This window comes from Mustela nivalis, assembly GCF_964662115.1.
Source record: "Mustela nivalis genome assembly, chromosome: 12".
Classification (NCBI taxonomy): Eukaryota; Metazoa; Chordata; class Mammalia; order Carnivora; family Mustelidae; genus Mustela; species Mustela nivalis.
This window is the reverse complement of record NC_139031.1, coordinates 39,418,686-39,435,039: the sequence shown is the minus strand read 5'-3', so window position 1 is coordinate 39,435,039 and position 16,354 is coordinate 39,418,686. Positions and strand designations below refer to the sequence as shown.

Sequence of the window (16,354 nt, the reverse complement as noted above, 5' to 3'; positions counted from 1 at the left end):
AGATGAGAAGGAACAGCTTTGCCAAGTGTAACCAGGAGAGCGAAGCCAACCAAGGCAGAGCAAAGACCACTTGATTTAACGAAGCAGAAGGCACTGCGGCCATCAGAGGGCAGCGCCGGGGAGAGACAAGTTGTTACTCATCCTAAGATTAAGTAGACCCTGATGCCACACAGGGGGTGGCATATACTGGCAACATTTAAATCAACTCGGAATGGAAAGACAAGAAATAAATCACATACTAGCAAGAGAATTACTAGGTCGAGAGAAGGGTCTTCCAAAGTAAGAACAGAAATGCTTATTGGTGAACAGCCGAAGAGATGGGGTTGGGGCAGACTGAACGCCCTGGGAAGAAAGCAGGACCACACCCTTTCCCTGTTCTGCTGGCAGTGAGGGGAAAGAGGACAGCAGGAGACAAAGGCGTCGTGGGCTCCGTGGAGGCAAACGCATCTGCAGAGGAGCTGCGAGGCACAGACAGGAGTAGAGGCTTTGCGGCCTCGGTGTGCAGCTTGGGAAGAAAGCCGTGCAAGGACAGGAGAAACGGGAGGCCTGAGGAGTGTGTGCAGGAGCAGAACAGCTGCTGCCCAGAGTGCTGGTGAGTAGTCTTGGGAAGCAGCTATCACAGAGAAGTGCTAGGGAGCCAGAGAAGACTCCACAGCACAAACTGGCTGCGTGTCCCGTTAGCATTCTCCCTTACTGCCAGGTGACGCCTCCTGCTTGTTCTTTAGTTGTGTCTCCTTCCTAAACACTAACAACATTAGGCAAAGAAAGAAGGAGAAAGGGAACTGTTCGTGATGAAGGCAGGTAAAAAGGAAAACCAGCATGTCTCTTTTCCTTTCTTAAAGATTTTATTTATTGATTCGAGAGAGAGCACGAGAGAGAACATGAGCATGGGGTGCTGCAGAGGGAGAGAGAGAAACAGACTCCCCGCTGAGCAGGGCTGAGCCAGACACGGGGCTCCATCTCAGGACCCCAAGACCACGACCTGAGCCAGAGTCAGACCCTCAACCTACTGAGCTACCCAGGCGTCCCACGTCTCATTTTCTAACCAAATGAGAACGTGCATACACTAGCAGCGATGCGGGCTGCCTTCACGGAGTGATGACCCTGAGCCAGGCAATGCCCTACATTCTGGTCGCACATTTCCTTTACTCTTCACAGCAATCATGAAAGTGGAAAATGATGACGTCAGCTTTACAAAACGAAGAGACTGAGGCTACGAGAGGGTGAGTGAGGCTCTCACAGAAATGGGGCCACCCCCGTTTTGGGGTCCTGGAGCCTGGAGGACATCGGTTAGGCCACCCTGGCTCTCGGCAGGACGCCTCTCGTTGGAGCGGTGAGGGGCTCCATGCTCTTGACTGAGAGCTGGGGAGATAACCAGACGAGTGGGCGGGCGCCCTTCAGGCTCAGTGCGTCCCCACACCCAGCCACGGCAGCCTCAAGTGGGTCCTGAGGGAGAAAGCCCAGCGACAGACAGCGAAAAAACAGAAGCCGCCAGTAAGAAGGCCAACGCGTGCTTTGACAGCCTCCTATGATAGCACAAGCACCACTTGGAGAAAGCCCTCAGGGCCTTTTCCTGCTGAGTGGAAAACACAGAAATGTCTCCTCACAATTTACAAAGAAGACAAACCAGTCTACTGCGAGCCAACATGCCCTTGAACCAAATGGGCATGGTTAGGGCAAGGCAGAGCAGATACGATCCCCACTCACCAGGAAGCGCCCTCTCCTAGTTATCCATTAATTAAATATCTACTTATTAAGGATGGACTGTTCTCTGGGCACCAGAGAAACAGCATTCAGAGAAGGACCCATTTTCAGACTCCTGACTTTCTCATGAGCCCCTGGACCAGGACATTTGGGAGCCCCCCCACCACCACCGCCCGCCCCATCAAACTCACTCAGTGCTCATCACGAAGCAGATAAAGAGCCCCCGGCCCCTGGCCAATGGCACCAACATCTCTGCACCTAGGCTGGGACTAGGCCGTTTTCACAAGCTCCCTGGGTGATTTTTGGGCACACTCCAGGTCGAGTCAGACCACTGGTTTAAGTCAACATTCAATGACAACTCAGGTGACAAGTGGAAGGACACTCGAGGCTCTAGAACACGAGACAGTGATCCCTAACCCAACTCCCAGAAATAACCTTTTAATGAAGCAGTAGCCACCCAGGGTAAAAAGGAACAAAGAGCTCTCTGAACAAAGGAAACATGCCAGGGGGAAGAGGCAGGGTATGTGACGCTCACTGAACATGGGAGATTAGAAGAAAACCCAAGTGGGGCACCTGGGTGGCTCAGTGGGTTGATCCTCTGCCTTCAGCTCGGGTCATGATCTCAGGGTCCTGGGATCGAGCCCCGCATCAGGCTCTCTGCTCGGCGGGGGGCCTGCTTCCTCCTCTCTGCCTGTGTCTCTGCCTACTTGTGATCTCTGTCTGTCAAATAAATAAATAAAATCTTTAAAAAAAAAAAAAGAAGAAGAAAACCCAAGTGACAATCATTGCTTAAGTCCTCACTACATGTGCAAATATGTTTCTAATTCTTGTGCCAAGTTCTGATGTGTTCAAGAAACCACCTGAGGGGCACCTGGGTGGCTCAGTGGATTGGGGCCTCTGCCTTCTGCTCAGGTCATGATCCCGGAGTCCTGGATCGAGTCCTGCATTGGGCTCTCTGCTCAGCGGGAAGCCTACTTCCCTTCCTCTCTCTCTCTGCCTACTTGTGATCTCTGTCAAATAAATAAATAAAATATTTATTTATTATTTATATTTATATATTTATATATTTATTATAGATTTATATTTATATATTATATATTTATTATTTATTATTTATATTTATTATATATTTTATTTATTTATTTGACAGAGAGAGAGAGAGATCACAAGTAGGCAGAAAGACAGGCGGTGGGGGAGGGGTGCGGGGAGCAGGGAAGGGAGAGGCTTAACCCACTGAGCCACCCAGGTGCCCCAAATAAATAAAATCTTTAAAAAAAAAAAAGAAAGAAAGAAAGAAAGAAACAACACGTGATACCAACACTGCCGCTAGGCTCTTCCTCCAACTCCAGCAAGGCAGGGCCATCAAGGGCTGGGATTCTAACTCTTTGTGTGAGGCAATGCCAGGAGGCCCACAATTTAGCCAACTGTTTAGAAGTTCAGTCATGAGAGTAAGGGAAGCCTTGGTTTGTGTCCTGGTCTCATGGACTGGCAAATCACTGAACTTCCAAGAATCTCAGTATCTGCATTTCTAAAACCAGAATCATCACCACGAATAACACAAAGGAATCATCATGTACCTTCCGATACAAGATCCCTGAGAAGGACACTTGTCATCTTTCTGACAATTCACCCCAAAATGCAAAACCTGGGGGGAAAGCATCAGAGAAATTGAAACTGAAGGACATCCCACAAAGCTGTACTGTACTCTACAAAATTATCAAGGTCACAAAAGATAAAGAAAGACTAAGGAAACATTCCAGATCAATGGGAACCAAAGGGAAATGGCAATAAACATAATAATACATGATCCCGGAGGGAAAACTCCTATAGGGAAATCACCTATAAAGGACATTACTGGGACAAGTGACAATTCCTGATTATGGGTTATGGACTCAGAGTTAGATGATAGTTTTGAACAAAGGTTCAATTTCCTTGCTTTTATCAAGAGAAGATGGTTATATAAAAGAGAATGATTTTCTTCTTAGGAAAGACACACCGAGTATTCAGGGGTAAAGGAGGGTGATGTCTCCAAATCACCCTTGGATGGTTCAGAAAAAAGATATATGCTAAAAAGAGAGAAAACCATAAAGCATATGAAGCAAAACATTAATAATTAAAGAATCTGGATAAAAGGTAGGCAGAGGCTCTTTGCCGTTTCTCCACTTGAAATTGTACTGAAATCAAGTTACTCCTCAAAACTATCAAGCCATGAAATAACAGGGAAAGACTGAGAAGCTCTCAAGGGCTGGAAGAGAGTGAGGAACCGTGACGACTATATTACAATGCGGCTGGCATTCCTGGATTAGATCCTGGAACAGGAAAAGGACATTAGCGGAAAAACTGCTGACATCCCAATAAAGTTGGAAGTTTAGTTACCTGCCACGTGCCGTTGTTAATTTCTTAGTTTGGGGAAAGGAATCCTGAATGAATGATAATATATATCCTAATATATTAAGATGTTAACATTAGGGAAAACTGGCTGAAGGGTATATGGAAATGCTCCATATAACCTTTGCAATTTTTCTGCAACTCTAAAATTGTTCTAAAATATAAAAGATAGTTTTTTAAAAAAAGTATCAAGACAGAACAAAGAACACAGAACAAAGGCCATCGCCAAAGGCAAGAACAGGACATGGACTCCACAAACCCCGAAGAATGTCTATCAGGAGCTGCTGTCTTACAGCAGTGGTTCCCAAATACCAGGGGCCGGGGCAGAATGAAAAGGAAGTAATTTACTAAACCGCTGACTGAGCATCTCTTGGCAGAGGGTCCACAAGAACATTTACACAAGTACTCCAGGTGATTCTGAGGAGGCTCTGACTCGAGCACCAGGTATCCAGCTCAGCACTTCCCAAACTTACCGACACACAGGATTTCCCAAGGATCTAGCTAACATGCAAATTCTGGGTCAAGAGGTTTGCGGTGGGGTTTGAGACTCGGCATGTCCAGGGAGCTCCCAAGTAAAGCCCAAGCAACGGTCCTCAACCACACAGATGGAGAAGGCAAAGCAACAAGACAGAAGGGGTCTGGGTCCAGGACACTGGGGCATCATGGCAGCCCAGAACTGCCCATGTGGGTAGGACAGGCCAACTCCTCTTTGAAACTTTGGCTCTCTCGGTTGTAGCCAAACTAATTCTAACTACACTGAGTCTGCACCAATTTTTAAATCCGTCCCAGGCGGATTTAAAAATTCAGCTCACACCCTCTCTCAAGCAGCACATCTGTTAGCTGACACAAATGTAGATAAAACTACTGAGTGGGCTTATCTATCTGTGTGGGTTACTTCTAGAGCCTCACAAAAACTACCTCAGAGAGCGGTTAAAATGACGATGATGAGCTGGACGGATGACACCTTTTTTGATGACAATCCTAAAATTTTACCCTTTCTCACATCCACACTCAAGCTCAACTAATTCTATCATTTATTTTAATGAGTCTTTTGGACCCTCACAATGCCATACAACTCTTGCCATATTCTTCAGCCAGATAATAAAATCCAACTGGGGGCAAAAAAGTATAGATCATAATCATAAAATAGTGCTGAGAGCATAAATAAGAAGTAGAGTTGCCATGGTACCCTAATTTTGAAAATGTCGAAAGCCATCTAGAATCCTACATTATTTGCGTTATGAAACCCAAAGTGTACATTAAGTCTCAACCTTTTATTTTTCTCCCCCTTAAATCATCTGCTCTGGAATGACAAAAAGTAACCTTCCTGAGATAACCTGTAATCAAATCCAATCAACGACTGTCAAATTCCAAGCTAAAGGAAGCCTTTAAAGGTAAGGCCATTTAAAACATCTTCTGGATATTTCTTCATTCAGTCAATATTTGGAACATTCATTATATGCCAGACAATACACTAGACACAGTGCACTTTATACTGACAAAATTATAATTGGCTGGGATGCGAGACTGAGTCCTCCTAGACTGAAATAATCACCTCATTAGTAGGCTGTTACTATAATGCACTTGTTGGCTTCTGCAAAGATCAAAGGGGAAAGTGTGTCAAAAAATTAAGTTTTGTATTGCCTATAACAAAACAATCTGCCCATATTCATGAACCCCTGCCAGGCAGGGCTGGGACGACCTCCACTGTGTCCACTGCCCAGAGCCCCAGCCACAGGCCCTGCCGCCTCTCTCACAGCCTCAGACACAAACCCTGTATTGACACAATCCAAGTGCACGTTGAGCGAGTATAAAAACCCCATCCATCGCCGCTGTATGTGGTACAGAAATCAAACTACACTGCAACTATTATTGCACAGATTTTTCACCACAGCCAGACAGAGAAAGAGGTGGGGGAAAGAACAATCCAAAGTCTGTGAAAATGCCAAAACAGAAAGAGGACCAAGAATCACCCCCACACTGCGGCGGGCATCACTGACCTGGTCGATTTCCATGAGTTTGGGGTAGGCGCCTGGCCATTCTATGGCCACCTTGACGATGTCCGCGGGCGGCGGCATGGTAAACCCCGAGCGTCCAAAGCCGGGAGAACTGGGATCCTACAGTGCAGATGGCCACACGTGTCTACACCTGATGAAGAATGACAAAAAGAAAGAAAAGTTGCTCGGTGCCGATGCAGGGTGAATTCTGCTTCATCACTTCCTGTTTTCACTGGCGGTTTTAGGTATGAGAAACGGCTCTGGGTGCAGAACTCACAGGGCACCAACTGCACTGCCAGCGGCCACTGAGGAGAGAAGACAGGGGAGGGGAAGGTGCCGATGGCCTGGAGCCCCGGTCGCCCCGAGACGTGGCTCCGGCGAGGGACAGTGTGTCCCTTACCCCGGGGCTGGGCTCCACGCGGTGCCCAGGGTCTGAATGAGCTGGGCTCACTCTGTCCAGAAATACACGGAAACTTCTCGCGCTCAGCAGTCTCCGGAAGAACAGATTGCCCAGGAAGTCATGGTCAGGAAGCAGCGTTTCTTTAAAGTGTTTTCTGTGTGTCACAAATAGAGCTCCGCACTATAGCAACCAGGATATGGTGAGGAAGGAGAAATGCCCCGAGGTTCGCACACAGGCGCACACACGTTCCCTCCCCAAGGCCAGTGCACCCAGATGCCTTGAAGTGGGGGAAGCAAATTGACTGATGAGGCTGATGCGGCCGGCATTCAGGAGGGACCTTGAATTCTGGCTGGAGTTAACAATGTTGCTTTCACAAAGGAAGGTAATCCACCACTGCCTCTCCCAGATTAGCCCGTGTCTCTAGGATGACTTTTTTAACTTCATATTTTTGAACGGGTTGAGACTTTTCATGTGATGCAAAACTTAAAGGTGTTTATGAAAACAGAGCATAGAATCTCCCCTTGTAAAGTTACACACCTACCCCATGTCCACGGTCACCCGTTTCTCCAGCTATCCAGTTCTTGTGTGACCCTCCAGAATGGCTCCAAGTATATAAGGCAAATACAAAAATATATTACAGTTCCTCCTCTCTTTATAAAAAAGAGGCAGCATTCCATACCTTTTTTGTTCATTTCACGTATTTATATATTAATACAAATGAGGCACCCTGGCTCCTTTTACAGAGGCAGAGCAGTTCTCTTTATGGAAGTATCCTACAGGATAAGCTAGTTCTCTATCACCTGGACCCTGAGGTGATTTCCTACTTTTGGCTATTATGAGGCTGTGGTGAAGAGCCTTATGCACTCAGCACTTTGCTCATAAGCGGGTATGACAGATGCATAGATATGAAATTGGGGGGTCAAAGAGCATATGCAGTTTTATTTTGTTTTTAAAGACTGCTTTATTGGGGCGCCTGGGTGGCTCAGTCCTTAAGCGTTTGCCTTCAGCTCAGGTCATGATCCCAGGGTCCTGGGATCGAGCCCTGCACTGAGCCCTGCACTGAGTTCCACATTGGGCTCCCTGCTCTGCAGGAAGCCTGCTTCTCCCTCTCCCATTCCCTGTGCTTGTGTTCCCTCTCTCGTGGTCTCTGTCTCTGTCTCTCTCTCTGTCAAATAAATAAATAAAATCTTTTTAAAAAAAATAAAGACTGGTTTATTTATTTGAGGGTAGGGGCAGAGGGAAAGAGAATCTTAAGCCAGCTCTAGGCTCGATCTGACAACCCATGAGATCATGACCTGAGCCAAAACCAAGAGTCCACTGCTTAACTGACAGAGCCAAACAGGTGCCCTGAGCATACGCAACTGTGAATTTTGATAGCCATTTCCAGACATCCCTCCACAGGCTCCGTACCAGTCTACGCTCCCGCCAGCAACACATGAGGCTGCCTATTTACACACAGCCTTACCACCAAATGGGAACATTTGTACACCTAACAGATTGAAAAATATATCACATGTACTTTTAATGTGTATTTCTCTTATTCTCTTGAGTGAGGTTGAACATAAAGAGGCAAAGTCCTCATGCCAACGTTTCTGTGAACTGCCCAAATCTTTCATCCCTTTTCTATTGGGTTTCTGGTCCTTTCCTTTCAGAAACTGATCTGTGTATAAAGATTCTGATCAAACATGTGCCTTTGGCTCTTTATCAGACCAGAGTAAGCTTCGTCAGTTATGATCCCCATCTCAGTGGCAGCTGGACATCACCAAGATGACGGAGATAGCAGACTTACTAATGGCCACCTTACAACACCGGCAGTTATAGAAATAACTGACTCCACCGAGCTGACAAGTACCAGAAATGAACCCAAACAAAACGGCTGCTCCTTTGGCCAAGGATGATGAGGGAAGCCTGCTGTGAGGCTAATCAGTGCTAACCGGCAAAAGCAGATCTACAGAGCAGTGGTTCAGTCACTGATCTGACAAACAATTACTGAGCCCTACCTATTCTGTGCCAAGAGCTGGGGGTACAACAGCAAATCCAGTTGTTTATCGGCTCAAGGGATAGGGAGAAAAATGCAATAGGGAAGGAGCATCTGAAGCATGGGAACGTGTCTGTGTGAGAGGGGCAGAAGTACACTGGTAAACAGGGAAATCTGGGAAAGCTCCCCAGAGAAGGCAGCATTCAAGAAGAGGCTTGTGAGAGGTGAGGATATGAGCCAGGAGGCCATCTGGAGAAATTATGTCAAAGGCCAAGGAAACAGCAAGTGCAAAGGCCCTGAGGCCTGGCATATTCCTGAAACAGGCAAGTGGCTGAAACCAAATAAGGGCAAAAGTAGTTCTAATAGAAGCTGGGTCATAACTTAGGAGGTTCATATTCTTGACTCCCTAGACAATTTTGGTTTACGACTCCTAAAGGAGAAAGTTAATGTCCACGTCTATCTATTCAGAATATAAATTGGTACAGCTTTCCAGAGGTACTTTTTGCAAACTGTACCAAAAGCCATATAACTTCCTATTCTCTAAGTTATTTTACTTTTCTAGAATATTTCCTCAAGAAATAATTATTCAGTTAACTATAACAATGACAACTGCTATTTTGGTTATGATTCCCAAAACTTAGAAACAACTGAATATTCTACAACAAGAACCTGTTAAATAATTATGAAGTCTCATATATGTAAGTACAAGTAGACGATCAGTACTGGAATCTTCCTCTTCATAGCCTGTATACTCTTTTACTCTCTTGCGAATCCTACAGACAATGTACTATATGTCTATACCACATCACTTTAATTCAGGATCCAGACTAATTATAAGCCCCAGAATAAGAATTAAGAAAACAGGTTCTAATGTGAAAACAGACTGTGTAAAGATCAGTTAACACTATTAAAAACAATGGACACACAATCTTGAGGGGCAAGAGAATTGATAATGAAAATTAAAATGCATTTTGAGCACCTCCTTCCCCCTTCTACACAAAATAGTCTAGAATTACACTAAGAGGGGTCATCTAACCACCCAGGAATCACCAACCAAAGGTGCTTTTCTTCCCCTTTAACTGGTATTTATTTCTCAAAGACTGTTGAGACCAAGCCTGTTGAACAGGTGAGAATACAATGCTGTGGCTCTCCCTGAGTCCCCGAGGAGAACAAGATAGCAGAGGTGTACAAAGGAGTCATTGAGAAAGCCAAGAGGCTAGGGGGAGTGCCCTGGGAATTCACTTGACAAGTCCTATTAGACCTCATGGCGTTGCCCACACTAACAAACAGCACGGATGGGGCTCCTTAGGCGTAGAGTCAGGTGCACCATTGCAGAATGAATAATCCAGTCCACAGGGTTATCCTCGGAAGTCCACATTTTATCCTCTTGAATTTATATTTGCATGAGGAACAGTTAAATCTAGCTCATCAGAGCCACCAGCAATAAAACTGAGCCTAAAGCTGTCGAAATTGCCCAGTAAATAGAAGGCTCGTAAATTTATGTAAACAGCCTGATACAATCATTCTTATGCAAACTAAAATTTAAGACCCTCTAGAGGGAAGTCTCTGCAGCTGGCTAGACTAGACACTCCAACCCTTCTGTCTTGTAACTCTCCAGTCCCTGGAGGCAATTGGGAAATGGGTGGAGAATGCTACAATGTCCCTGCTTGCCTGCTGACTGATTGATTTTATTCCCATTTTAACAGGGAGATTCTACAACCTTAATATGCATGTCAAATGGCTTGTTTATAGTTGAGTGAATTTAATGAGAGTTGGAGGAATCACTTTTTCTTTGGGAGTTAGTTACCAAAGTCTGCGTGTCAGTTAGATGTGACTTCATAACCCTGGAGCGAGTAGAAATTTTCTTTATCATTCTGCTGAGTGTCTCCTTAGCTTTGGGCCACGTTTCCAAGACAACGGAGAGAAACTGTTCTTGATTCCATCTAGAAATCTGTCTGTCTCTACACATTGTTCTTTGCCCAAAGTTCTATATGCTTCTGAGTTTGAAAGCTCACTTCACTGTAGTCTCTTAAAGATCTGTTACATCTCTACATGTTTTCCCATCTATTTGATTAGGTTTGGGGATGCATAATGTTCCCAAATACCTGATCTTCCCCTCCCCCCTCAATTTCCCATATTGTTTTCGCTTTCAGTCCCTATAATGGCTTTAAACTCTTTTATCCTGTTTCTAGACTTTCTGTTACACCAGCAAACTCTATTAAGAGGAGAGAGAGAAAAGCAGCCTGAGAGGACATTCCTATAGGAGCTGTGTAATGGAAAAATGAACATACTTGCCCTGGTAAACTGTGTGTCCCCACGATTACACTGACAGAGCCCGACAGATGGGCCAGTAGAAGCCAAAAGGCAGATCAATGGGAAAGGAACACCAAACAGCTGGATAAATGATTTGCTTTAACTCCTCTGTCCCTTCCTTCCTCCCCAGGAAAACTGTCCTCTGCCTCACTGGCCATCATTATCCACTGGTGACAAATAATAGGTTTATAATGATTATGGGAACTTCCCCCCAAATATTAACACATTCCCTGAGGTGATGGAGGCCCCTCTCTCATGATGGTGGGCTACTGTGTTCCCCTAAAAATGTTGAGGTCCTAACCTAATGTTGAGGTACCTAAGAATATGACTGTATTTGGAGATAAGGTCTTTAAAGAGGGAATTAGGTTAAAATGAGGTCATTAGCAAGGGCTGGACTCCTGACTGCCCGTATAAGAGGAAATCTGGACGTGGGAGGTACGGAGGGACAATCATCTGAGGATACAGTGAGAAGACAACTGTCTACAAGCAAAGGAGAGAGGCTTCAGAAGGAACCAACCCTGCCAAAACGCTGATCTCAGACTTCCAGACCCGAGAACTGGGAGACAATACGTTTCTCTCGTTGAACTCATCCGGGCCGTGGTACTTTGTTATGACAGCCCTAGCAAAGGAAGACAGGAAGCAAAGGAGAGGCAGATGATTGATAGAAAGACCCTTAAAATTTTGCCATTCTAGAAAGCACCATAAAAATTTAAAAACAAAAAAAAAAATCAAGAAAATATTTGCAATAGCTATAGCAACCTGGTATAAATATCCTTAATAATGATCTCTTATGAATATATTTTTAAAAACTTGCAGAACCTAAGAAAAAAAAAAAAGTAGTCCACACAAGAGGAAATGAATGATCAATAAATACCCAAAAGATCACCCTTAATTGCATTAAAAGAAATGCAAAGTAAAAGAGCAAATCATACCTTTTTTGTCCGTCACACTGGTAAGAAATAAACATTTATTGATTGGTGAGAATGTGGGCAAATAACACTCTCTTACACTGATACAATCAAGAAAAAAAGCAAAAGCCCTTTAAAAATAAATAAAATTACTTTATTTTTAATCCATAAGATGTAGACTAATATATCTGGCTATTAGAAGTCTGTTCTCCTGAAACTACTAAAGCAGGGTTTCTTAACTGCAGCACTATTGACATTTGGGATCAAATAATTCTATGCTGTGGGGCTCATCCTGGGCACTGCAGGAAGTTTATCAGGGATCCCTGGCCTCGGGCCAGTATTAAATGCCAGTTACACAATCAAATGATCGCTTATAAATTGGAGACAATCAAAACGTCTACAGACATTGCCAGACATCCCTTGAGGGACAAAATCGTCCCTGGTTGAAAAGCAGGGAACTGAGGTGACGGATTCTAATCCTGATTTTATAAAAACATACTATATGGACCAAATTTACAAAGTGGGCAGTGACAGTCATGCATATACTATTTTAACTGCAAAAAAAGGAGGGGGGGAATGAGATGTAGAACAAGAATCATTTAACAGATAAAAAAAAAATCTTTTTAAGTGGCTTAAATCAATAGGAAAAAGAATTTATATAAATTTATGAAAACCTTGCTACCACTTGGGGTCATCTTGTAACCTTTTACTCTAGGCGCCTTTTCTCTCGCATGCAGCTCTAGTGTGGGAAGGTCTACTGAGCCTTCCCATCTCTTCTCTTCAGGTGGCGGGTCCCATCCCACAACCAAGAGTGGGCATGTGTGGGGCCAATGACAATGCCCACCTCCCTGGCAACAGCGACTGATTGGGCTGAGGGACAGACACGTGATCCAAGCAAATCCAATGCTGGGGATCCTTCCATGAGGCCTGGAAGGAAAGAGTCTGTCTTCCTGTGGGGGGGTTGTTTGGCAACCTTCTTCCCTCTATGTGGGGACAGGCCATCTGTGATAGGAAGGAATGGGGCAAGGAGAAGCAAAGACAAGCAGCAGAGAGAGAGAGGAGAAAGGAAAAGAGGACAAGAGTCCTAATACATTGAGTTCCAGACTCCTTAACGCTTTTTCTTCCATTCTCTGAGCTCTCCTAATACTCTCCCTAGATATATGAGCCCATAAATTCCCGGTTATGCTAAGTGAGTTTGAGTAAGGTTTCCATTACTGGTAATTGAAAACCCCTAATACACCAGCCTCATCGTATCTGTTTACTGCCCTGAGTTATAATCTCGCCAGTCCCTTGAGAGACAACTGGCACAAAAAACACCCACTGAAGTTACACAGACTGACCTTGGAGCTAAACAGGAATGATATTTTATTCACTGGTTCTAGAGCTCAGATACCTGCATGCCAACATTTCTGATGGAGTCTTCATTGCCCAGAAGCTGCTTTTCCTCTCTCGGCCTGCAACCAGGAGTCATGCAGGCATTTCAGGAATAAGCCTTAGCCCAGCAGTTCCCACACAACACTGCTTCCTTCAATATGAAGTCAAGTAATATAAAAAAAAAAAAAAGAAGAAGAAAAGGAAAGGAAAAGAAGGAAAGAAAAAGTTAAGCCTCTTGTAAAACACTGAATGCAATAATAGCTAATAATGGAAACAACTAGTTCACGTACCATATACTTTTTGTAACAATCTTATGAAATTGGTACCATTAGTAAACCATTTTACAGACTAGGAAACTAAGATACACAGATATTAAGTACCTTGCCCAAGATCTCATATCAGAATATGGAGCTCAGCCAGAACTTAATCCACTTCTGTCTGATTGCATAGCCATGTTTTTAATCACTATACCACATTTTTTAAAAGGCTCCTTTAGTAGAGGGCTTCTTGGGTCTTTAATGTAATATACATCTACTGTGAAATTTTCATATGCAATACATAATATTTCCCAAATGGATCTTTCTAGAAAAAAAAATTTTTTTCATGGAGCAGCTTATGGCACCAGTTTCACATGGGATACACGTCGGGAACTGATGCTTTGAGACCACTTGCCTCCTTTGTTTCTCGGGGGAAAAAAGAAGAGCTGTATATCTTGGCCAGATATACAGTGGAAAGTGGCAGAGAACACTCTTTCCTTTAGTCCCATATTGAATTATCATCACCTGCGTCTATGGGATTATCTCCAGGAAAGCAGCCCAATTCTTTTGAGTAACTCTTTCCAATTCACATTGGACAGTAAAAATTCAATTAACTACAGCTTCTACTGTGCAAACGAGCAGAGGATAAACAGTAGAAGAAATGGAATATTGTATTTCTGAGAGTTTGAATCTCAACATCTCCGTTCCTGCTTTAAAACTTTGGATGGTGGGGCGCCTGGGTGGCTCCACGGTTAAGCATCTGCTTTCCTCTCAGGAGGATCCTCAGAGTCCTGGGATCCAGCCCTAAGTTGGCTCCCCGCTCAGCACGGAGTCTGCTTCTCCCTCTCCTTCTGCCCCTCCCCCTGCTCATTCTCTATCTCTCTCACTCTCTCTCTCTCAAATAAATAAAATCTTTAAAAAAAAAAAAAAACTTTGAATGGTCATTTGGGACCTACATCACATAAACTTCCCACAGCCTGCTCCCACCTGCCTCTGAGCGCCACCAGTGCATCCTACCCTCCAACTGTACCCCTGTGCGCCGCATCCCGCAAATCCGCACACAACAACTCTGTCAGTCTGGCAAACGGGCTTTTCTTTAAGATCATCGACAGTCCTCCTGCAGGAGCTGTGGGGAGCTCTGCATACGGCAGGCAAGCCCCAGACTGGCCATGTCAGGATTACTGCAGACATAGGTGGGCCACACTCCACTGAGTGGAGAGGAAAAGCACCAAGAGAGACAGTGGCTTTCTTTCCTCCGGAAACTGCGGGCCATTTCCTGGCCGTGGCCAATTCTTGTGCCTCCTGCCTTCGTTCAGAACGTTCCCTCTCCTTGGAATGTCCTTCCCTGCCGCCCTTGGGTTGGCTTCAAACATTCCCGCCTAGACTTCACAGCAACCTCCTGTGCCAGCTCCTCCGAGAGATTTCCCTGACCCCAGAGCCGCCCCCAGTAATGAGAGACTGCCCCGCATGTCTTCTCAGGTGCTTGCGAGACACCTGCCACGGCGCCCTGCCACAGCTGATGCTATTAGTTTACAGTCCCCCAGGGTCAGGATCATAGATCTTACTCATCTCTGCACCTCCGGGCCTGACCCGATGGTGTGGCAAATAACAGCTCAATAAATAGTTTGCAGACGAGGGAATGAATAAATGAATGAATCACTTGTTCCTTAAAAGCAAAGTCAGAGATAAAAAACAAAACAAAACAACAACAACAACAACAAAAAAAAACTGAAGGATTACTCAATCCAATGATGCATTTTTAAAATCCAGAATTCCTTTCTCAGAAAACCTTTAGGCACTTTTTCAAGCAGCAGCTGTTCATTTGTCCCATCGGACAGGACTAGAAATAGAGGCTCTCAGAGGTGAGAATAGGGCCTACTCCAGATTTGCTTTCCTCCTGGAGAAGTCTGCCAAAATCAAGCAGACAGGAGCTGAGCTGCTGGTTCTTCGCCCTCTGTCCTGTACTAGGAGCTCTCTTGCACTTTGGGAATCAGCATCTCAACTGGAAAGTTCATTATTTTGCAAACTAATGCACACCTTTCCTCCTTTATTCTGGTTTTTGGATATTTGTTTGAAAGATTCCTTTTCAGTGGTTGTAATGCCACTGACTGCTCCCCTCCTGCCGGCCCCCCCTTCCAGCCCACCCCCGCTCCCCTGCTCCCAGCAGGCAAGCCTTGTGGCTTGTGATGTGTGCTGACATTCCCCGGAGGAGGAGGCAAAGCTCAGGCCCAGCTCTCTATCTCAGAACCCAGACTCGAGGCCACAGGAAATGCTGGAGCGTTTCCACCATCCTGTGAGCCAAACACTCAAAGTTTCCAAACCTGCTGATCAAAAAACAATATGTGAAACTTCTTTCTCCTTCTCTCTCCAACAATAGCCGAGCTCTAAAGGCCACCCTAGGAAATTCGATTGCATCAGATGAGCAGCAAGGGCCTCCTTCTGCGGGAGGTGGAGAGCTGGGCTGTGCCGCGGAGGGCTGCCACCTGACAGCTCAGACAGAATTAGTCATTCGGAACAGCAACACACACATAACCCAGGGCCACACTCACAGGACGCCACGAGCCTCTGCCTTTCTCCCCCTCCTCAGTCCCTCAGGTTTAGTTCTCCGGAGGAGCACAAGCTGGCAAGTGAATGTGAGGTCGGATGTCCCCGTGGGTGTCAGGCCAGGTCCCACCATGCCCATGGCTCTGGGACTGGGGACAGTTACCTAACATGCCCCACCCTCGCTGTCCTCTGTGACACAGAAGGACAGTGGAACCTTCTCATAGGATGTTATGAAGACTAAACATAGAAAGCAATGAGCTCAGGGCCAGCTAGGGTAGTATTAGTGGGTAATGATTTAGCAGGCACAGGGGACCTGGGTTCAGCCCCCTGTAGCCTCCCTAGTGAAACACACAGAGCTCCCCCCGCATGCTGGTTCATTCTCCCTTTGGCATCTGAACAGAACTAAACAAACTCTTCTGACACTAGAGAGGAATGATAAGCTGGTTTCAAGTCCCAGGAGGTTTTATAGGTATGATCACTTTTTCTTTTTT

General features: G+C 45.3%; 1 protein-coding gene across 49 annotated transcripts in view; it reads right to left on the bottom strand.

The window, feature by feature from the left end:
* The window catches only part of ELMO1 (engulfment and cell motility 1), a 521,082-nt gene that overhangs the window by 418,381 nt on the left and 86,347 nt on the right, over nt 1-16,354 (bottom strand). For 26 of the 49 annotated variants that reach the window (XM_082693119.1, XM_082693114.1, XM_082693121.1 and 23 more), the window contains one exon: nt 6,093-6,240. The exons of 3 other annotated variants lie outside the window; for them this stretch is intronic. In XM_082693119.1, the coding sequence (XP_082549245.1) occupies nt 6,093-6,170 (78 nt within the window). In that variant the 5' untranslated portion in view covers nt 6,171-6,240. Of the gene's footprint in view, nt 1-6,088; nt 6,241-6,366; nt 6,761-16,354 lie in introns of those variants that run through there. 20 more of the 49 variants (XM_082693149.1, XM_082693142.1, XM_082693143.1 and 17 more) reach the window with 11 other exon arrangements.